Source organism: Dendrobates tinctorius, unplaced genomic scaffold (genome assembly GCF_039654945.1).
Source record: "Dendrobates tinctorius isolate UK_male_01 unplaced genomic scaffold, ASM3965494v1 ptg000036l, whole genome shotgun sequence".
Classification (NCBI taxonomy): Eukaryota; Metazoa; Chordata; class Amphibia; order Anura; family Dendrobatidae; genus Dendrobates; species Dendrobates tinctorius.
The window spans coordinates 8899509-8923904 of NW_027361704.1; the positions used below are offsets into that span (position 1 = coordinate 8899509).

The 24396-nt window shown below is 39.9% G+C and overlaps 1 protein-coding gene across 5 annotated transcripts in view; it reads left to right on the forward strand.

Annotated features, from left to right (window-relative positions):
- Positions 1 to 24396, forward strand: part of RUFY1 (RUN and FYVE domain containing 1) — a 573324-nt gene that overhangs the window by 479043 nt on the left and 69885 nt on the right. For all 5 annotated transcript variants that reach the window (XM_073573702.1, XM_073573703.1, XM_073573706.1 and 2 more), the window contains one exon: positions 22016 to 22145. In XM_073573702.1, the coding sequence (XP_073429803.1) occupies positions 22016 to 22145 (130 nt within the window). The remainder of the gene's footprint in view (positions 1 to 22015; positions 22146 to 24396) is intronic.

A 24396-nucleotide genomic window follows, 5' to 3' on the forward strand; every position in this document is an offset into this window, starting at 1 on the left:
GCTTCCATCCTATGTATACTATCAATTCATTGCCATATAGTCAATTTTTAAGAGTACGTCGTTTGAATAATACAGTGGAGGGTTTCGATTTACAATCAAAGGAGCTATATAATAGGCTCAGACAGCGAGGATATCCAAATATCTTGTTAAATACTACATTGGATAGAGTGAGATCTTTGGATCTTAGTAGTATAAAAAGGAGAGACATGATTGACCACAAAACAAAAGGGCAAAAGATTTACCTTCTGTTTTCGTTTCAGTCCTATGGATCGTCAGATCAGATTAGCCATTAGAAAGAACTGGCATATTTTAGAACAGGATAGAGACTTGAGTGATATGGTATCTAGAGGCCCTCTTTTTTTTTCTTGCAAACTTAGCACCAGAATTCGAGATGTTCTAGTGAGAAATCGGGTAGTTACAGAACGGGGGACTTGGCTAAGTAAAGGTACCCCTAAAGGTAATTTTAAATGCGGTCATTGGTCATATTGTAGATTTCATTGTACTGACTGAACTGTCCGTCTAGGTGCCATTACACACACAGTTTCTGACTTCATCACGTGCAAGACAGATTATGTAGTATATGCGATTTTCTGACCGTGCCTTTTCTTCTATATAGGGAAAACCATACGTCCCCTTTTTGTCCGGTTCAGGGAGCACTTTAAATCGATTACAACAGGGAAAGATGTTTCACGTTTGATTGGTCATATTAGAGATATCCATGGAGGTGATCCGAATGTCCTTTCCTTTTTAGGAATTGAAAAAGTCTCTTTACCCCCTCAAGGAGGGAATTTAAGCCGAATTCTTTTGAGACGAGAATCTAAATGGCTAATGAAAACCAATGTAACAGGTCCGATAGGTTTCAATGAAAAGATAGACATGGCCATTTTCTTGTAAAGATCATTGGTCATGTGTATTGTATCATTGATTAGTTCTGTTTAATTGATCCCGTTATTTGTTAGGGACTAAGCCTCGTAGTTAACATACATGGAAAGTATATAAAAGATTCCTTTTCTATTCCCACATTTTTGAATTGTGATGTAGTATTTCGGCTAGGATATTTCCCAACATTCTGGGTAGGTTTTTTTACATACATATCTTTGCATGCACATTTTCATGGTAGGTACTTGGATATAGGCCTCTGTGTTTTGTGAACTTACAAGCTGTTTAATAATATGTATGAAGATTATTAGGGTGAGTGCACACGCTGCGGATTCTGATGCGGGTTTTTTCCCGCGGAAACGCAGGTAAAGTGACCTGCGGTTTTGCTGCGGTTTGGCTTGCGGTTTTGCCCTGCGGTTTCACACCTCTACTATGTTAAAGGTGTGAAACCGCAGCAGAATTCGCAGAAACAATTGACATGCTGCGGGAAAAAAAAACGCAGCTTTTCCGCAGGTAAAAAACCGCAGCGTGAGCACTGCGGTTTTGAAAACCCATAGGCTAACATGGTAAAGTACCATGTCTGCGGAACTGCTGCAGTTCTGCAGGGCCAAAACCGCAGCGTGTGCACATACCCTAAATGTGCTATTTTTCCTGCATATTCTGGTTCTTTAAAATGCCATTGTTTAATTTGTTTTCCTGTATATGGATAAATATATATGTGTCTTGTTAGACAGAGCAATATTGATTAGTTGATCTTATACCCACTTTTATGACTCTATTTAAAATAATTTAAATATTCGGATTATAAGCATTGTGGTTGGAGAGTGGATTTAGTCTCACTTATATGAGGCATTTTTATGCTTACCCGGAGTAAGATAATTTTACTTTGGATTTGTTTCTTTTTTTGTTCTTTTCTGTAATTGAATTTAGCTTAGCCAAGATTTGTATTAGTATCAATATTTGTTGTTCGTTGTTATGCATCTCTATATGTTTTTGTTTAATTCACATTGTCACTTATATAAAGCTGTGGAAGGAGGAGGTGTTTAGACGTGTTCTTTATTTGAATCCGTCACTTCCTTCCACAATATGACCCGTTGAAGCGCTCGAGTAGCGCGAAACGGCCGTTGTCCGCCTTTTCTGCACTTCTTGTCACTCCCCCGGCTTGGCATGAACATATTTATATGCCAATAAACCCATAAACTTTTCACTCGATGAGTGCGACATTCATTCATTCTTATGCACCTTGAAAGACATGAATATGCGCATATTCATGTCTTTAATGAGCGGTACCACGTGACCGCTGAAAGCAGGTGCCGGAGACCGTGGGAGAAAGTGGCTGCAGAGACCACGCCAGGAGGAGATAAGTATAGCGATATTCACCTGTCCCCGTTGCCACGCTGCTCACCGCTGTCTGTCGCGTCCTCTGTCTGTGATGTTCAGGTTAGAGGGCGCGTTGACGTTGTTAGTGCGCGCTGCGCCCTCTGCTGCCTGAACGTCACTGAGAGATGACGTGGCAGACAGCGGTGAGCAGCATGGGAACATGGACAGGTGAATATCTCAGGTGCCAGGTCCTGAGCCAGCAGCGACGGAAAGGTGAGTATGTCATTTTTTTTTTATTTGCAGCAGCATATGGGGTTTTTTCTATGGAACATCTTATGGGGACCTATTCTGTGGAGCATCTTATGGGGGCATAATCTGTGGAGCATCTTATGGGATGGGGGCCTATTTTGTGGAGCATCTTATGGGGGCATATTCTGTGGAGCATCTTATGGAGCATATTCTGTGGAGCATCTTATAGAGCATATTCTGTCGAGCAACTTATGGGAGCATATTCTGTGGAGAATCTAATGGGGGCATATTCTGTGGAGCATCTTATGGGGGCATAATCTATGGAGCATCTTATGGGGCCATATTCTATGGAATATAAAGCAGTAGGTGAAATATAAAATATAACCTTTAATCAGTCAAATAAAAGTACTAATCATGTGTAACATCGGGTAATAGATATGAAAATTCAGCCTTCATACACAAGTGGGAACGGGAGGCTACAGAGAGTTCCCTACGCTTCATGCAGCTTCTATTGGACGAGGAAAGGGTGACCCTTAATCTACTGAATGAGAAATTAAAAGAGCATATTGAAATTACTAAAAAATTCTCCACTGAAACTGAATTCGCATTGAAAGAAACTAAACTTCAAACACATATTGAGTGATTTCAGTATCATCTTAAAGAGAGAAAGCATAAACAAAGTTAGGGTTAGGTTTGGGGCTAGAGTTGGGGTTAGGGTTTGGATTACGGTTGGGATTAGGGTTAAGGTTGTGTTAGGGTTAGGTTTGTGGTTAGGGTTGGAGTTAAGGTTAGGGGTGTGTTTGGGTTAGGGTTGGAGTTAAAATTGGGGGGTTTCCACCAGGGCTGTGGAGTCGGAGTCGTGGAGTCGGAGTTAGTTTTGGTCGGAGTCGGTAGAAATGTACCGACTCCGACTCCAGCTTTAAAAAAAATTTATTAATATTTCATAATTGAACTTTCATATGAATTTTATAAATGTTACTCAAATATATATGTTCTATCAAACTATGAACAACAGTGATAAGCAGTTCTGCTGGAGATAGAGACATTTCTTACTTCTTGTGTGTCACTGTTCTCCACTGCCCTTATCTAATCTTATACTTGGTTAACCTCATGCTGCCCCAACCCCCCTACTTACAATGTATGAAACTGAAAGTGAAAATGTGTTGCAAATTCTTAGTAGTAAAGCTCCTCCTCTAGACTAGATCATACTAGGTGTGCATCTTCCAAGCATCTTACAGCTGCCTGCTACTCAGAAGAGGAAGACTGTAAGAAGTATTATCCTTTCAACAAACTTTGCATCAGTTAACTGTGAGTACATGAGGAATAATAACAGTATTACTGACCACTATATCAGTTGTACGACCTGGCAATAATTTTGTACAATTGTTTTTAGGAAAAACAATTGTCATTTGGATTGTGAATGCAGAATTAAAAACCTGAGAATGTCAAAGAAGCATCACATTAAATCAGCAGTATTTGAACATTTCACCATCACTCAAGATAGAAAACATTATGTCTGTCAGTGTATGACAAATGATCCAGACGAAAACAAATGCTGTGAAGCCAAGATGAGTGCATATTCAGGCAAAGATAAAAATGCTCCTACCAGAGCTTCTAATCTAAAGAGACATTTACAGCGCTTTCATCCAGAAGTACTGAAAGCAGTGGATGAGAAAGACTGCATCCAAACCAATGAACCAGTGCCCAGCTCTTCCAGCCAAACAAAGGAGCAGAGAACTTTGCAGCCATCAGTTGCAAGATATTTTGTCAGTGACAAAGTTACTGTGACAATGACAGTAGATACATTTAAAAAACAGATCATAGAGCTTGTTGTAAAGGATAGTGTGCCTATTTCATTATTTTCACGACCAGCTTTTATGTGTCTGAATGGGGAAATGGCCCGCAAGCTTGGTGTTTCTCTGGAGAGAGAGAGTATTAGAAAATTAGTAATCGAAGAAGCTTTTAAACAAAAGGAAGAACTTAAAAAAACTCTCAAGGGACGCTTTCTGTTTCTTAAAATGGATGCCTGCACACGTCACAGAGTGAACTATTTTGCCATCAATGTCCGATTTGTTTGTGACAAAAATGAAATAGTTACCAAGACATTGGCAGTAAAAGACACCAAAGCTCATCACACCAGTGAGTTTCTCCAGGTCTTGGTGGAAAAGGTTCTGCAAGACTATGAACTTAAAAAAGAGCAAGTTCTTTCTGTCATAACTGACAATGCTTCAAATATGATAAGTACTATTAAGCTAATGAATGAGAGTAATGATGGTGACCAGCAGCTAGAAGAACATTCTGGGTCCACAGACACAGAAATGTTTGAAATAGAGGAACCACAGTATTGTAACTGAGGAGCAAACTGAAGTTGCTTCAGATGAACAGCAACATGATAGTTTAGATGATCTTGTTGAAACTGTGTCAATATGTTCTTTCATTCATCACATGCGCTGTGTTGTGCATACGCTACAGCTGGCTATAAGAGACAGTCTGCAAGAAGGACATGCTGCTGCACTGATTGGCAAGGTGAGAAAATTGGCTACTGTTGCCAGAACCCCTAAAGTTGACTCAATTTTGAAGAGACGTGCTGGAAAAGGGGCAATTATTGATCAAGCCACACGATGGGGCAGTACTTACTTAATGATTCAGCGCTTGGTTGAACTGAAAACCTTTCTTGTAGACATGGCTAACCCTCAACTGACGCTAAATGAAAGTCAGTGGAATCAGGTGACTGAGCTGGAAAAATTGCTAGAGCACCCATTTACAGTGACTAAAAAATTACAAGCAGAGGACTTAACTCCAGGTATTTTCTTAAAGGAGTGGAAGAACCTGATGTTTCGCCTGTCCCAAAGAGGAGGGTTAATTGCAAGTGGCATTGCTACATCAATGAAACGGAGAGAGGAGCTACTATTACAAAATAACATTCTTTTGGCAGCTGTTTATGTAGACCCAATGCATCGGATTCTTCTAGATGATCAACAGCTAAGTAAAGGAAAAGAAGCTCTGTTTGAAATAGCAGTAGGGATGAAAGGGTTGCAGAACAGTCAGGAGGAACAAGAAGAATTTGGTCGTCCTGCCACATCTTCACCCTCATCATCAACTGATAAAGAATTTAATTTCGAAAAATATTTGGATCACAAGGACCGTGCAAAGCGTTCCCGCATAGAAGAAGAGTCATCCCCATCAAGGAACACAGCCAGTACATTTCAGCAGAATTTTTCATGTGCACTAAAAGAAATTGAGAAATTTGTCCGTTCATCAAAAATAACAGTGCAACAAGCGATTCCTCTGTATCCTGACATTGTCAGAGATGTTGCCCGAGTGGTTACTGCTTTGCCACCAACACAAGTTAGTGTAGAGAGGTTGTTCTCTGCTCTCAAAATAATTAGATCAGATTTGAGGGCATCCATGAAGGAGGATCTGACAGAGGCAATACTTTTTCTGAGGACAAATTTATAGATTTCTTCTTATTAACTGCATAAAAGTGTTTATTGCATATTTACTTACAGTTTAGAAAAGTTTATAAAAGTTATTTGATATATTCTAATTGTATTCTAATAAATGTAGTTTTTGCTCTAAGTGGTCTGATTACTTATATGATGGTGAGAAACTGAATAAGCACGATGTTTAATATTTTACAACAGTAAATTTGTTGTTATGAATTGGCCATTTATGAAGGAGTCGGAGTTGGAGTCGGAGCCTGATAAAATCCAGGAGTCGGAGTCGCAACTGTGGCTTACCGACTCCACCGCCCTGGTTTCCACTGTTTAGGCACATCAGGGGCTCTCCAAACGAGACATGGCGTCTCAATTCCAGCCAATTCTGCATGCTCCTTCCCTTCCGACCTCTGCCATGCACCCAAACAGTGGTTTACCCACAGATATGGGGGTATCAGCATACTCAGGACAAATTGCACAGCAACTTTTGAGGTCCAATTTCTTCTTTTACCCTTGGGAAAATAAAAAATTGGGGGCACAAAATATGATTTTTTATTTTTAGCTCTCTGCGTTATAAATGTCTGTGAAGCACTTGGAGGTTCAAAGTGCTCACCACACATCTACATAATTTCCTTAAGGAGTCTACTTTCCAAAATAGTGTCACTTGTGGGGGGTTTCCACTGTTTATGCACATCAGGGGCTCTCCAAATGCAGCATGGCGTCTAATCTCAATTCCATCCAATTCTGCGTTGAAAAAGTCAAACGGTGTTCCTTCCCTTCCGAGCTCTGCCATGCACCCAAACAGTGGTTTACTTGCATATATGGGGTATCTGCGTACTAAGGGACAATTGTACAGCAACTTTTGGCATCCAATTTCTCCTGTTACCCTTGGTAAAATAAAACAAATTGGATCTGAAATACATTTTTTGTGAAAAAAACTTAAATGTTATTTTTTTTAAACATTCCAAAAATTCCTGTGAAGCACCTGAAGGGTTAATAAACTTCTTGAATGTGGTTTTGAGCACCTTCAGGGGTGTAGATTTTGGAATCGTGTCACTTTTTGGTATTTTCTATTATATAGACCCCTCAAAGTGACTTCAAATGAGATGTGGTCCCTGAAAAAAAAGGTGTTGTAAAAATGAGAAATCGCTGTTAAATTTTAACCCTTATAACTTCCTAAAAAAAAATATTTGGTTCCAAAATTGAGCTGATGTAAAGTAAACATGTGGGAAATGTTATTTATTAAGTTTTTTGTGTGCCATATCTCTGATTTAAGAGCATGAAAATTCAAAGTTGGAAAATTGCAAAATTCTCAAAATTTTCGCCAAATTTCCATTTTTTTTCCACAAATAAACGCAAGTCATATCAAAGGAATTTTACCACTATCAATTAGTACAATATGTCACAAGAAAACAATGTCGGACTCACTGGCTTCCATGGAAGCGTTCCAGAGTTCTTACCTCATAAAGGGACAGTGGTCAGAATTGTAAAAATTGGCCCGGTCATTAACATGCAAACCACCCTTGGGGGTGAAGGGGTTAAACTGACGTCCTGTACAGTACACGTCTGGCCTAATCAAGAACAAATGCTGTGTCATTACCCTAGTATAAAAAAAATTAATGGAATTTTTTTTTGTTCATTGACCAATGATATAAAATTCTGTGAAACGTAATTCTTTTAACATCTGAAAACCATAAAAAAGTTTTAAAAATTCCAGTGTAAAATATACATACTATAGTAACTTTTATTTATCAATATTTTTTTTTTCATATAACTATCTGATTTAACAATATAAAAATTTGGAAAATTGCTGATTTTTCTAAATTTTCTACAAGCTTCAGATGTTTTCAATGCTGGAAATCATATTGACCTAAATTTACCACTAATGTAAAGCATATTGGGGCCAACTTATCAGTTCTCTCTAATTTTTAGACAATGCAAGCATAAACTAGACAGTCTTAAAATGTATCATGGTGGTTGAAATTGTTGATAAATCTGTCTTATTTTAAGACTGCCTACTATAACTTTGCACCACTTTTTAGGGGTTTTATGTTGTGTCCAGAATGTGCACCACAATTTTGATCATTTTTTTTGTACATTGTGTCAATATTAGACCATACACCTTTCCGGTAAGCCACACCCATTTCTGGCAAGGCCACACCCTCTCATCAAACAGGCCCAAAAAGTGTCCGAAACAAATAAATATGGTTGTAAATGCTAAATACTTTTTGGGTTGTAAATACTATAGAATTTTGGCTCATTTTGATTGATAACCATGTGTAAATAGAACTATTTCAGAATCTCTGGGTTAGGAAGAGGCATTCCAAAGTTGTTAGCATGTAAAGTCAGATTCCTGGTCAGAAATGCCAAAACTAGCTGCAGCAAGAAGGGACACTGGTCCTGTTTTACTTTCAGCTTCACAATCACATGCATTGAAACAGGGAGCTGAAATTTCTTTTGACTTCTGCTTCATACAAGTGTGTTCTCTAGCTGTTGTATAACATGTCAAGTCAGCTCATAATACATGTAGCCTTGGCAAAGGGTTAATTCATAGTGAGGAAATGAGACTTCTTCATGGCTTATAGAGATGTTTTTATCCTTTAGGACTCATATTCACTGGCGATTAAAAGAACAGTCCGATGTCTGGACTGTAAAAAAGGGTAGAGTGCTATGCGAGTGTCATGCGATTTCTATGCGATTTTTAATCTTTCTATCCGTTTTGAATCCGTTTTACAGTTTTGCATCCGTTTTACATCCGTTTGCAATCCGTTTTTTTTTCTCAGCAACTATTTTTCTACAGTCATTTACAGGACCATTTACAGTGTTCTATGCCACAGAATGGTAATGTATCCATTTAAAACGGATGGAAAACGGATGGTTCGTTTTTGGTCCGTTTTTTTAATTGCACCCATTGACTTGCATTGGCGAAAATCGCAGCAAATCGCAGCATGCTGTGATTTTTTACTCAGTCTGATTTTGGATGGGAAAAAAATCCAAACGTCCGATTTTATCGCCAGTGAATATGAGCCCTTAGGGTAAAATTGGCCTTGGTGTTTGTGGTATGTTTTTACCCCTTCACCCAGGAGCCTGTTTTCACCTTCCTGACCAGGCCAATTCTGACCACTGTCACTCTGAGGTCATAACTCTGGAACGCTTCAACGGATCCTGCTGATTCTAAGATTTATTTTTCTCGTGACATATTGTACTTCATGATGGTGGTAAAATTTCTTTGATATGACTTGCGTTTATTTGATAAAAAAAATTGAAATTTTGCAAAAATTTCACAATTTTCAAACTTTTAATTTTTATGCCCTTAAATCAGAGAGTCATATTGCGCAAAATAGTTAATAAATAATATTTCCCACATGTCTACTTTACATCAGCCCAATTTTGGAAACAATTTTTTTTGTTAGAAAGTTAAAAGGGTTAAAAGTTGACCAACGATTTCTCATTTTTACAACAAAATTAGCAAAACCATTTTTTAGGGGCCACCTCACATTTGAAGCGACTTTCAGGGGCCTATATGACAGAAAATACCCAAAAATGATACCATTCTAAAAACTGCACCCCTCAAGGTTCTCAAAATCACATTCAAGAAGTTTATTAATCCTTCAGGTACTTCACATGAATTTTTGGAATGTGGAAGTAAAAAATAAACTTTTACTTTTCTTTCACAAAAATTTTCCTTTAGACCTAATTTTTGTTACTTTTGCAAGGGTAACAGGAGAAAATGGACCATACATTTTGTGGTGCAATTTCTCCTGAGCATACCGATACCCCAAATGTGGGGGAAATCTGCTGTTTGGGCACACGGACAGGGCTTGGAAGGGAAGGAGCGCCATTTGACTTTTTGAATGTAAAATATGCTAGAATAATTACCGATTTGCCATGTCGCGTTTGGCGAGCTCCTGATGTGCCTAAACAGTGGAAACCCCCCACAAGTGACACTATTTTAGAAACTAGACCCCTTAAGGAACTTATCTAGGTATGTATTGAGTACCTTAAACTCACAGGTGCTTCACAGAAGTTTATAGCATAGAGCCGTGGAAATAAAAAAAATCACATTTTTCCAAAATAAATCTTTTTTAACGCCATATTTTGCATTTTCATAAGGGTAACAGGTGAAATTGCTCCATACAATTTGTTGTGCATTTTCTCCTCCTAAGTACACCGATACCCCATATGTGAAGGAATACTACTGATGAGAATGGCAGAGCTTGGAAGGGAAGGAGCGCTATGTGACTTCTTGAATGTAAAATTTACTGGAATAATTAGCGGGTGTCATGTAGCGTTTGGAGAGTCCCTGATCTGTCTAAACAGTGGAAACCCCACTCGTGACCATATTTTGGAAATTATACCCCTTTGGGAATTTATCTACAGATGTAGTGATGATTTTGACTTCATGGGGTGTTTTCCAGAAACAGGCAGCAGTGGATGTTGCTGAGTGAAAATTGCAAACAGCCGTTGTAGTGACCAGTACATTATGCACAGCTCACTCTTCTGGTGACGCGCACCTGTAAATTAGGCGGGCTCTCATCACTACAGAAATGCCAAACGTGGGCGCTAAATGTTGTTTAGGCACACTGGAGCTCAGAAGGGAGGGCATTTGGATTTGGGAGCGCAGAATTTGCTCAATTTCTTTTGAGGAGCGTGAAGCCATTTAGCTTTTCTAAATCCCTTGTGCTACCAGTAAGGTGGAAGCCCCCTATATTTCCGTTAACAGATGACGGACCTGAGTGGGGACTTGCTTTTTTTGTTGATTGAGTTGAAGCTTTTATTGTGACCATTTTACATAGTGTTAGGGTACTGTTACACTTAGCGATGCACCAGCGATCCCGACAACGATATGGATCGCTGGTGCATCGCTAAGTGGTCGCTAGTGAGCTGCCACACCGGCAGATCTCACCAGCAACATAGCAGGGGTCGGGGGTCGTTACTTACCTGTCAGACGCAGCTATCCTGACGTCTTCCCGCCTACGTCCACACGTCGCTCGTCGGCCCCACAGGAATCCCAGCAGGAAGCGCCCGACGAGAAATGACGTACTCGCGCGACCAGCGATGAGCAGCGGGGGAGCCGGTCGGAGGTAAGTATCAGACATAGCGATATCGCTAGCAATATCGCTGCTACGTCACAAAATCGGTGACGTTACAGCGATATTGCTAGCGATATCGCTATGTGTAACGGGCGCTTTAGGGATCACATTTATCCGCACTCAATGCGGAGCACTTTCGGGTTTCCATCTAAATCTCTGAGTGACATGACAGAAGAAACTCCAGAGGGATCCATTCACTATAATGAGGCAGCAGATTTACTCTGGACTCAGTCTGGCCTCTGTTCAGTATTGTCCATTTCAGAAGTGCACAAAACTGTGGCTGATGGCACTTTTATGCAATGCTAAAAAGATGGACACCGTCGGATCGCAGGTCCAACAGCGTCCTTAGTGCCTTCTTCTGCCTCATTATAGGGAATCTTCCGCTGGGGGTTCTGTCTGAATCGCGTATTTCATAGATTTACATAGAAACCCTGGTGTACGCGCTCAGCGCAGAGCGCAGGATAAATGTGCGCAGAGCCTTACTGCGATCTTTTGGAAACAGAATGAAAAAAATCAACAGCATGTAAAGAATTGGTTTTATTTATTTTTATGCCGTTCATCGTGTGGTATAAGTAATTAGGTGACTTTATTCTTCGGGTCGGTGCAATTACAGCGATACCAGATTTATGTCGGGTTTTTTTTTGTTTGACAGCTGTCACACACTAAAAGACGCTTTTTATTGCGAAAACTAGTTTTTGCATCACCATATTTTGAAAGCTATAATTTTTTCATATTTCGGCCAACAGAGTACTGTTATGGCTTGTTTTTTTGCAGGACAAGCAGAATTAACAAAAACCAGCAATTCAGGAATTGCTTTTTGTTTTTTCTTTTCTTTTATACACTTCCACGTTTGGTAAAGTTGGTAAGAGAGCTTTATTCCTCAGGTCAGTACGACTACAGCGATATCTCATTTATTTATTTATTTATTTTTTGGCGCTTTTACACAATAAAAACTATTTTATAGAAAAAATAATTATTTTTGCATCGCTTTATTCTGAGAGCTATAACTTATTTATTTTTCTGCTGATGGAGCTGTTTGGCGGCTTATTTTTTGCGGGACAAGATGACGTTTTCAGCGGTACCATTTTAATTTAAATCCGTCTTTTTCATCGCGTTTTATTGCACTTTTTGTTTGGGGGTATGATAATAAAGCATTGTTTTGCCTTGTCTCTTATTTTTTGCTGTGTTAACTGAAGGGGTTAACTAGTGGGATACGGACACGGCGATACGAAATGTGTGCTTTTATTGCTTTTTTTTATTTACATGTATTTATTGGAAAATATTTATTTTATTATTTTCTTTATTTAGGAATTTTTAAAAAATTATTTTTACACTTTCTAATTTTTTTAAACTTTTTTACATTGTCCCAGGATGGGACATCACTATATAAGGTCAGATCGCTGATCTGAGACTTTTCACTGCTCAGCAGGTGCTCACAAGCCACCTCCCTGCAGGACCCAGAAGGATCCCACAGACATCTTGGTGCTGGGGGTCTCAGTGGAGACCATCAGGCCATCACGTTTGCATTGTGATGTCCCGATGGAAGCTCGCAGGGAGCCACCTCCTTGCACGATGCTTCTCTATGCCGCTATCACTACTGAGAGCGGCATCAGAGGGGTTAAATGCCTGCGATCGGTGACATCCACACACGATCGCCGTGGCACTCAGCGTGAGGCCGTGCGATCGGTATCATAACTGCAAGATTATTATTTTGTTTCTCCCACTGAGAACAGATCTCAGTACCAAAAGCTTTTTTCCCTCTTTTTCCCTAGACCTTAACCCTTTCCCAACATGCGCTGTACTAGTATTGCTGTTTGCGGGAACGCACCTCCCGCTGAGCAGTACTAGTACGGCGCATGTTGGGAAGGGGTTAAGGTCTAGGGAATAAAAGCTTTTGGTACTGAGATCTGTTCTCAGTGGGAGAAACAAAATAATATCTTGTAGTTATGATACCGTTTAATGGCTAATAAAAAGAAGTGATGTTTCAAAGCAAGCCTTCAAGACTACTTGGTTCTCTTCATCAGGCGTGGAATAACAAAAGGAACACTAAAAGTTAAGTACTTCAAGATGGAGAAAAAGAGGAAAATGACCGCGTAGCTTTTGTGGTGACCTACAGCCCACAGCTTGAAGTGCTCAGAAAAACTGCCAAAAACTTCACCATATCCAACACAAAGATGACCGGCTAAAAATATAATTCTCCATTTCATTACGAGTTCATAGACACCAAACATGTCTAGGTTCTTTTTTATCTAAGTAGTGAAAAAAATACAAACTTTTGTTTTTAAATAAAAAAAAAAAAAAAAGAAAAAAAAACATTGCGCCATTTTCCGATACCCATAGCCTGTCTATTTTTTGTGATCTCGGTTAGGTGAGGGCTTATTTTTTGCATACTGAGCTGACTTTTTAATGATACTATTTTCATGCCGATTCGGTCTTTTAATCGCCCGTTATTGCATTTTAATTCAATGTTGCGGCAACCAAAAATACATAACTCTGGCGTTTTTACTTTTTTTTTTAATGCCGTTTAGCGATCTGGTTAATTCTTTTTTATATTGATTGATCGGGTGATTCTGAATGCGGCGTTACCAAATATGTGTGTTTGATTTTTTTTGTTTTATTTTGAATGGGGCGAAAGGGTGGTGATTTGAACTTTTATATATTTATATATTTTTTTTATTTTTTTATATTTTTAAAAGCATTTTTTTAAATTTTTGGTATGCTTTAATAGTCTCCATGAGAGACTAGAAACTGCCATAACCCGATTGGCTCTGCTACATACTGGTGATGATCAGATTGCCGACTTGCTATGAGCGGCACTCATGGCAATCCAGCATTGACAACCATAGAGATCTGCTGGAGACCTCTGGTTGTCATGCCGACTCATCGATGACCCGTGTTAAATGCCACTGTCAGAGTTTGACAGTGGCATTTAACGGGTTAGTAGCCGTGGGTGGATCGCGATTCCACCCGTGGCTGTTCCAGGCACTTATCAGCTGTTCAAAACAGCTGACGTGCCAGGAAAGATGTGGGCTTACCGCCGGAGCCCACATCAAAGGGAGGGTGTCCGACATTGGCATATTATTACGCCCGATGTCGGAAAGGGGTTAATAAATATTGTGATCTAAAGCTCAATGCCCTCTGATACACCAAGAGCGAACCTAATCCTTGCAAAACCTGCACCTGCATTCATGTAAAGACGACAGACAAAATATAGAGCCGCAAGGCACAGCAGGACTAAAAAATTCCCGAGACATTCACATGTTTTGTTTTTTTTTCCAATTTGGTGTACTTAATTGTGTACTAGGTGTCCTACTGGGGGTCTCTGTGTTGGACGAACAGAACAGAAAATGAGAGCTCATTACCATACGATTACAAGCACAAAAAAACAACTTGTGGCTAAACATTTCTGTGGTCCAGGACACACCATAAACAATATGAAAGTTATGTTAAAAGGCCACTTCAAATCACATACACACCGAAGGGTCTATGAAAAAAAAATTCCTGGCATTTGTCACAGGTGATGATATTACTTATTACTTTTGTGGGTTCCATTTATGTTCGCATTTATGAATTTGGACCTTCTGTTTGCCAACAAAATTGTTGGCAGTTTTCCAAAATTTTGGATAAACAACTTTGTTTCAAACATGTGATGCTCATTTAATCTCAGATGTGGCAAGTAATGTGTGGGCAATAAGAAAATCACATTTAAAACAAGATTAAAAGAGGAGAGGTTGACTCGCTCTTTGCATTGTGTGTCTGTGTTTACTACACTAAACATGGAGAACAGAAAGAGAATAGAATTGTCTGAGAACTTGAGAACCAAAATTGTTGAAAAATATCACCAGTCTCAAGGTTACAGGTTCATTTCCAGACATCTTGATGTTCCTTTGTCCACGGCGCACAACATAATTAAGAAGTCTACAACCCACGACAATGTAGCTAATCTCCGAGGACGGCAGAGAAAAATTTATGAAAGGAACATCATTCTACTGTTTACCAAAAATGAAATGAGGCCTACAAAGAAAAGAACACAATGCCTACAGTCAAATATGGTGGAGGTTCAAAGATGTTTTGGGTTGTTTTCCTCCCTCCGGAAGTTGTGCCTTGACTATGGGCAACACATCATGAAGTCTGAAGATTACCAAAGCATTTTGGGTTGCAGTGTTGGTGCTCAGTGTCAGAAAGCATGTTTTTGTCCTAGGCCAGCTGAACAATGACCCCAAACATTCTTCAAGAATCACCCAGAAATGGATGGAAGCAAAGTGTTGGAGAGATCTGAAGAGGCCAGCAATTAGTCCAGATCTAAATCCCCTTAAACACCTGTGGAGAGATCTTAAACTTGGTGTTGGGAGAAGGCGCCCATCAAATGATAGACCTGGAGCAGTTTGCAAAAGAAATGTGATCCAAAATTCCAGTTCAGAGGTGCAAGAACCTTGTTGATAGTTATAGGAATTGACTGCAGGTATTTATTCCAAAGGGTGTGCAACAAATATTAAGTTGAGGGTTAAAACAATTTTGCCAAGCCCATTTTGGGGGTTTTGTGTGAAACTATGTCCGATTGCCTTTTTATCTCTGTTTTTCTGTATTGTTACGATACATACAAAGGAAATAAACGATTTTCAAGGGATGGTGCTGGAGAGACCACCTCTGCCACAATTTGTCAAAGATCACGGCCAGGTGGCCTGCACAGAGCCACTTGCTGCTACCAATTGTCAAAGATTACAGCCAGGAGGGTTGCACAGATCCACTCGCTGTTATCTTTTTGTCACAAACAGACCTCTGCTGCCCCCTAATCATTTGGACAATTACACAATTGACCATTGATTAACAGAGGATGCTGCAGGTGTTTCCACTAAGGCCAGTTATTCTGAAACTAACAGTGAGCGTATGGTATATACACCTCCTACTCTCCCTCATGGAATAAGTATATACGCCCAGTCACCGCTAGCTCCACGTTAATCCAAGAACAACCCCCGGTCACCGCTAGCTCCACGTTAATCCAAGAACAACTCACTTCCACCATCGGTCGTTTTTTATACACAGGCCAACTGGACGCTTGGTTCTAAAACGTATGGCTTCAGGATGCAGTTTACAGAACAAAAGGAGCAGAACTAGAAAATGTTTATATCTAATCCTGAATGATAGGCAGTGTTTATAAAAAAAAAAAAAAAAAAAATTTACAAAAGATTTTAGAAAGGGGACAAAACAACACAGATTGTTCACACTAGACCTTGGAAATCAAGGTCCCAGAGTCTGGTGGAAGAGTGGAGAGACAGACAATTCAAGCTGCTTGAGGTCTAGTGTGACGTTTCCACAGTCAGTGATTGTTTGGGGAGCTATGTCATCTGCTGGTATAGGTCCACTGTGTTTTATCAAGACCAAAGTCAGCGCAGGAAATTTTAGAGCACTTCATGCTTTCCTCTGCCGACAAGCTTTTTGGAGATGGAAATTTAATTCTACAGTAGGGTTTGGCACCTGTCCACACTGCCAAAAGTGCCAATATCTGGTTTAAAAACAACAGTATCACTGTGCTTGATTGGCCAACAAACTTGCCTGACCTTAAACCCATAGAGAATCTATGGGATATTGTCAAGAAGAGGATGAAAGACACCAGACCCAACAATGCAGACGAGCTGAAGGATGCTATCAAAGCAACCTGGGCTTCCATAACACCTCAGCAGTGCCACAGGCTGATCGCCTCAATGCCATGCCGCATTGATGCTGTAATTGATGCCAAAGGAGCCCCGACCAAGTATTGAGTGCATTCACTGAAAATACATTTCAGTAGGACAACATTTCGGACTTTAAAATCATTTTTTTCAAGCTGTTGTTATAAAGTATTCTAATTTACTGAGATATTTACTTTTGGGTTTTTATTGGCTGTAAGCCATAATCGGCATTAACTGAAATGGATCACTCTGTTTGTAATGACTCTCTATAATGTGAGTTTCACTTTTTGTATAGAAGAACTGAAATAAATTAACTTTTCGATGATATTCTAATTTTGTGAGATGCATCTTTATCCTATATTTTATGTCACAGAAAGACACACATGGGTATTTATGTTGTGTGAGGCAGTGTCCCCTGTTACAGCTAGGGGGCGCTGTATGTGATCCTCAGGATACGCATGGAGGGGTAATTGTGATAGTGAGACAGTGACCGGCATCATTGTGAATGGCCGGTATGTGGCACAGAGGAGATCCTCTGCGCTGTAAGCCGGTAGTGTTGCTCTGGGACCTGTAGTCCTGCGAGCTTTGTTTTTGTTTGTTTACTTATAATGGAGGGTTACAGGGTTAGTTGGAGAGCTGGGCGGGACGACTAACCACACATACACCACCCACTTGTGGAGGTGGCTACAGCTACATAGTATGACCATGGGTTTGGGTCACATGATCTGAGTATATGGACCTGAATGGTCAGAGTGTAAGGTCCTGGATGGCCTGTGTTGGAAGATCCTGGGAGTAGGATCGGATTCCTGAAAGCACAAGGTGAGGCCATGGACCTGGAGGCCTGTGTGTTGGATGATCCAAGGAGTGGACTTCCTGAATAGCACATGGAGAGGCCGTATGTGCAGAGTCTGTGACAACACTGTGAAGGGGAAGCTACAGTTTCTTCTGCGGGTCTGGACTGTTGGGAGTGCCCTGGTCACAAGGACGGTGGTCCCAGTAAGGCAGCTTCCCCCAGGAGAGAGGACTGACAGGAGTCAGCGTGTGGAGCAGGAGCTCCTGTAAGATAACTCCAGACAAGGGGGTTATGGGCAGACAAGTATCTGCCAGTGGAACAGACTGTTAGTGCCTATGATGTTCCATTGATGTTTATGAACTGTGCGGTCACCCATGGTAACTGGACAGAGTAAGGTCCAGCATGTTTAGAGACTGCAACTTAATGTCGTCTGTTGGTGCCTGTTGTGTTCCGTGGACATTAATGAACTGTTTGGCATAGTAACTGGGCGAAGAAGTCTGGCGTGTTTAGATTCTGCTTATTAAAGCCGTGTACTAAGAAGTGTTATGGACTATGTGTTAAGCCTATGAAGTGTCACATGGCATACGGTGGTGGTTTATGATGTCTGAATAAAACAGACTGTGTGATAAAACTGGTCCTATGTGCTTTAATCCCGTTGCCAAGCAAGTGTCCCCAACACATGCAGTAAGCGCTGTATTACAGTTGCTATATAGTTGTATCATGTTCAACCTATACTGTAGAACCTATAATAGATTATTACCTGTGGCCATAATGTACAAAGGGGAAGGTGTGCAGCAACTGGTTCCTTTGTCCATTATGGCAGAAAAAATAGCATTCCACAGCATGATGCTGCCACCACCATGTTTTACAGTGGGGATGGTGTTTTCAAGGTTGATATGCAGTGTTAGTTTTCCACCAGAGCACCTTCCATATGCTAGCTGTGTCCCTTACATGACTTTTTTTTTTGAAACTGTACTCATGGCTTGTTTTCAAAAATGGCTTTCTTCTTGTCACTCTTCCATAAAAGCCAAATTTGTGACGGTGAAGCAAGATGAAAACACTTACACAGACAGAAAGACAGGCTGAGCAAAGACGGGGCCCAAAAACTACCTAGATAGGAACGGATAAGAAGGCTGCTGTCTGCAATCTGCCAAAACCCTATCAGAGAAAAAAGCCAACAAGCTGATATAAAAATGGCCCTGAAGCAACTAAGCTTCAAAAACTAAATCAGCACTCAGGTACTTTCAGAAGACAGAGCTCACGGAACACTGCACACTCCAGCAGGGAGTGGCAGAATCCAAAAAGCAAGAAAAACAAAAACAAATCTTAGATGCAAAAGGCAGAACAGAAAACTTAGCTCTAGGAGAGCAGGAATCAGACTGGTGTCCAAGAGTCCACAGAGAAATCAACCGCAGGGCAGAAAGGGCGTAGGCTGCCTTAAATCTAGTCAGTGACTCCACTCAGCCAATCGTCTTCACCAGTCCCAGGTGCCTGATAATCAGGCTCACTACCTTCCTTCACTAGAATAGGGAGTTCACCAGGCCTCAGTGACGGAGGGGAAAATGAACTCACAACAGTATACAACTGATGGTTGTCCCGTTGACAGATTCTACCATTCTACCATTTGACCTGTAGATTTCTGCAGCTCTCCCATAATGACCATAGGCCTATTGGCTGCTTCTCTAATTTGTGCTTTGCTTGCTTGTGATGTTCGTTTAGGTGGACGGCCAGATTTGAAGTTGTGCCATATTCCTTCCATTTTTGTATGATGGATTGAACAGTTCTCCATAAGATGTTGTGAGCTTGGGCTATTTTTTTTACAACCTAACTGTGCTTTACTCGCCTTTTCAAATTTAACCCTGACCTGTCTATTGTGTTCCTTTTGTTTTTATGATGCTGAGGCTTTCACAGAAAGGTATATTACAACTTCTGCCACTAATCTGTGCAGACAAAAAGACAATGGGCAAGTAGATAAATCAATAAAATCAATTATTTATTCATATAATTTCATTAAATAGTAACAAGGAAATTTCTCAGAAAAAAACCCGGTATGCTGGATGGAGCAGTGTATAATGTACAGCGCTCAAGATTGAATGCAGCTTACGTGGCCCTTTCACTCGTGTACCCGGCTACCCCGACAGCGCCGTTTCGTCGTACTGGCTTCCTCAGTAGGGGGCGTATGACGCCCAGCAACAGTTTTCCCTGCTCCTAGCCATTCTGGCAGGCATTTTTTGCAGGGAACATAGCGAAGTTAACTAATCTCTAGCACTATGCACTTTATGCTGTTGAATTGAGGAGTGTTCTTAGCCATTATGGCAGGCATATTATGCAGGGAATATAGCGAAGCAATTAATCTTTAGCACTATGCACTTTATGATGTTTATTTAAAGACTAGTTCCCTTTGCTACTAAAGCTATTTAGGACACTGATGGTATGTACCGCTAAGCGAGTTTACGTGTGAGGAGCTCACTTTTGTTATAACAGTTTTTGGAAGCGCTGATTTTTTGATCATGTAACATGGTACACTGGTATAAGTATGTTTGAAGTTTGATATAACTCATGATCATATGACATTATATTTATTTCTGTGTGCGCCTTAACTATGTTCATACCTGTTTTTTTTCTGAGAAATTTCCTTGTTACTATTTTATGAAATTATATGAATAAATAATTGATTTTATTGATTTATCTATTTGCCTATTGCCTTTTTGTCTGCACAGATTAGTGGCAGAAGTTGTAATATATGTATTGAATTAAGGTGGCTAATATTTTTGGACTTAATTGCTATGTATAAAATTTCACAGAAAGGTGAAGACTCAATTCAATAATTATGTGACTTCTGGAGGCAATTGGTCACTCGGGATTTTATCAGACTACAGGGACTGAATACAAATGCACTTCGCAATTGTCAGATTTATATTTTTTAATATTTAAAAAACCATGTATCACTTATTTTACACTTTACAAATTCTTGCTACTTTGTGTTTGTAAAGCAAAAATTAAAATTAAAGGAATGCTAATTGGTGGCAGAAATAGTGAATCCACTGATTGGTGTCTGATTGCACTGGCACTTTATTATATTGTGACACTTTGTGAAAGATAATTTTGAATGAATATTTTGACTCATATTGACCCCCTCTTATTACCTTTTATTTTACAATTTTTTTTGTATTTTTCCATTTTTTCATGGTGTTACTATGTGTACCACTCACTAAGATGTACATGCTTGATACCTTATACTGGATGTAGCGTCCCTATTTTTACATTAGCATTTACTCCTGCATTGGTCTTTTTTCTGCTATAATTTTACCTGATCAACTAATAAACTGTACATTTTTTAGGTTTGAAATCTTGGACTATATTATCGGTTTGTTCCGTCTTACTTTGTGTTGGTATACCACATAATATCCCAATAAAATACATTTTGTGGGTGTAACGTAAAAATATGTGGAAAAGTTCACTGGGTATGAATACTTTTTTTAAGGCTCTGTAGATATATATGCACGTACATATAGCTTTCCTGAACTTTTCACCAGGGCTGTGGAGTCGGAGTCGTGGAGTCGGAGTTGGAGTCGGTATAAAATGGACCGACTCCGACTCCTAAAATACAGTATATAATAAATTGGGTACAGTAATTCAATGCAGGATGTGCTGAATATTTTTTCATAGGAGTTTGGGAAAGTTATGAAATGTCCTATAAATGGCTGTTCTATTCCTGATCTAAGGCTACATTCACACACAGCGTTTTTCCTGTGTTTTTTGAGGATACGTTTTTCAGCTGCAAAAGCTGATCATCTTTTTAAAAAACTGCATCACCTGAAAGGTTTTTGAGCTCATAGATAATGTTTTCAATAGCAAAAGCAGATTAGAAATCTGCTCTATCTATCCATTTATCCATATCTGTACCAAAAAGAATGAAAACCGGGTAGTACACCAATATATATTCTGTTCTATCTAAATATCTTGATTATTGGATCATAAAAATGATTAAATGTCTGAGGTTCACATTGTACTACAATAAATTTTTCACTTAAATATAAGCAATATGTGTGGGAGTCGGAGTCGGAGTTGGAGTCGGAGTCGGTGTAAGGGAAATTGAGGAGTCGGAGTCGCAGGTTTGGCTTACCGACTCCACAGCCCTGCTTTTCACCATGCATTGAGTAGAAGAGAAGTATCCCCTTTTATATCCACTAGTTTCTAATCCAACAGTGGATGTTCACTCCAGGGATGTGGTCATGGGATCAATAAAAAAGAATTCCTAGTAGGAATAATCACTAAATAAAACAATACATACATTTGGTATCAGAGTCATTGTAACAACACTTAAAATGCATATACCATGAAGATTTTGGCCAAAAGGGTGTTCAGCCAGTCTCTAATTTATGCAAAATACTCATCAAAGCTTCCCCGTCACAAAGCTGCAACAATCTAATTGATGGAGTTCAGCATGGGCTGTCTAAAAACATGCATCCCATTTAATTACATATTGAACTGCGAGTGTATATAGAGAATACAGACTGTTGAGACCAGTTATATGACCATTAATGTTAATACTTATATTTGTCTCCTTTGTAGCTCCAATTTACAGCACAATCTACAATCTGAGAAAGAACAACAGAAAACTCTTCGGGAAGAGCTTTCTAAAGAGAAGGAGAAGAATAAATATTTACAAAATGAATTGCTGCAATATTCACAACTAAAAAAGGTAACAATGAAATGTTATCAAATATGATGGTGAAAGGAAATTGTGATTTGAAGGAGTTAACTGAAAAACCCGCATATATAAAGAATTTTCAACGTCAAAGCAGGAGTAATATACATGACCTTATACATTTTTCTAATGGTGATGGATGCCATTATAGAGTGGCATGTAGTTGGGCACACCTGGTCAATATTACTGTTATTGTGAACAGTTAAGGAAGTTGAAAATGAAGTGATCTCTAAAAGTACTAAAGTAAAAGTTGACATATTTTCTAGTGCAATTTAAGCAAAAACAAAAGTGTCATTCTTTTCAATTTAAAAATTACAAAAGAGAAATGGGTTGTTGCAAAAGTTAGGCCACCCTTATAGATGTGTGTGTTCTGATAACATTGACCAAGGTTTCAGACCATAATTAGCCTGTTAGGGTTATGACTTGTTCATAATCATCATTAGGAAAGGCCAGATGATGCAAATTTCCCAGCTTTATAAAAATCCAGCAACAAAAGGTAATCAAAAATTTGTATCTACCTCAAAATGGTATCAGTAAAAAACGCCAGCTCAAGGCGCCAAAAATGAGCATTGACATAGCCTCATATCCCAAAGATTTAAACCCTTATGGGTCTCGGAAAATGGCAATGTAACAAGGTGGCACAGGGTGGTAGTCACAACCAAATCCATTTAAATCAACGGCCCACAAACACCCCGGCTCCTTTTACATAAAACAGACAGGACAGATGCAATCCCAGGCAATTACCTTTCCGTCACAGTCACTGCAGTCGCTGGTGAATAGGGTCCAGGGAAACACTCAGGCGCAGTTTTAATCCACCAGGGAAAACGATTTATCGTAGAAAAGGAAATTGCCATAAACTGGTTAAAACTTCCTGCACTTTCCATAGCAAAATCCACTACAGCATCAGCGGCAACAGTAACAGCATCAGGAGTAGTAGTTCAAAAGCCAGTATCTGGACTCTCAGTCCTCGGCGGGGCAGTCCCGGTGCCTAATTCATTGCCCGGGTGTCCAGGGCAGCACATTCTCCCCTCCAGGGGAGTCTTTTCCTCCAGAGGCTGCTGAGCACCTACCCTGGGCAAGCCTGCCCGGGCACTTACTTCAGACAGGAACTTCTTGTTCCTTTTGGGGCTGTTAGCCCAGCATCCTCCAGTTAACTACTTCTGTCCCTAACCTGAACATAGGCACAGAATTAAAGGGAACGCCACATCAATAACAGTAGTACACAACAAACATAAAACTTTACATATGAAACATGTCATATTCGCATAAAAGGGTTGAATGGGCTCCGTGTGCACAAAAGAGGAGGCAAAGAAGGGTCTCTGCTACCTCCTTACAGTGACATTTTTTTTTTCTTGAAAAAGAATTTTGGCTATCAACTTTTTTTTTTTAGTTTCAATAAGTTTTGTTTAGAAATATGATATTGAAAGTATACAACTGTTTGAATATATTCTCCCAGGCAAGGGAGGTGTAAATTTCAATAATAATGAACAAATACAAATTTTTACATAGGGGGAGACAAGACCGAAATAGGGGGAGGATAGTACAAAAGCTAGACAAACAGGTAATCCACAGTGTGTTTTACATCAGCTCATTATCATCTATCGCACGTAATGTCAACAACATAAGATATTCTGATTAGGTCATACAGGAGGTGTAAATTTAAGGTAGAAAAAGAAAGAATACAATTTATAATCAGGTCTGCTCAATCAGAAACATGTGATTAAATCCTTAGTATTGTGTTTTGATGTCCTTCCAAAGACCCTCAGGTTTTGCTCCCTCAGGGTGACAAACATAAGGCCTGATTTAAGGTACTGTCACACTTAGCGATGTACCAGCGATCCCGACCAGCGATATGACGCTTTCAGGATCGCTGGTACATCGCTAAGTGGTCGCTAGTGAGCTGCCACACAGGCAGATCTCACCAGCGACATCGCTGGGGACGGGGGTTGCTACTTACCTGTCACACTAGGCGATCCTGCGTCCTCCCGGCCGCGTCCACGCTCGTCTCTCCACAGGAAGTGCTGCAGGAAGCTGAAGACGAGAAACAGTCCTGGACGTTCTCGCACGATTAGTGATAACCAGCGGGGGAGCGGGTTGTAGGTAAGTATCAGACACAGCGATATCGCTAGCAATATCGCTATAACGTCACAAATTATAGCGATATTGCTAGCGATATCACTTAGTGTGACAGTACCTTTAGTTGTGTGTTCGGATCTAGATCTATCCACTGATTCCATATGTTAAA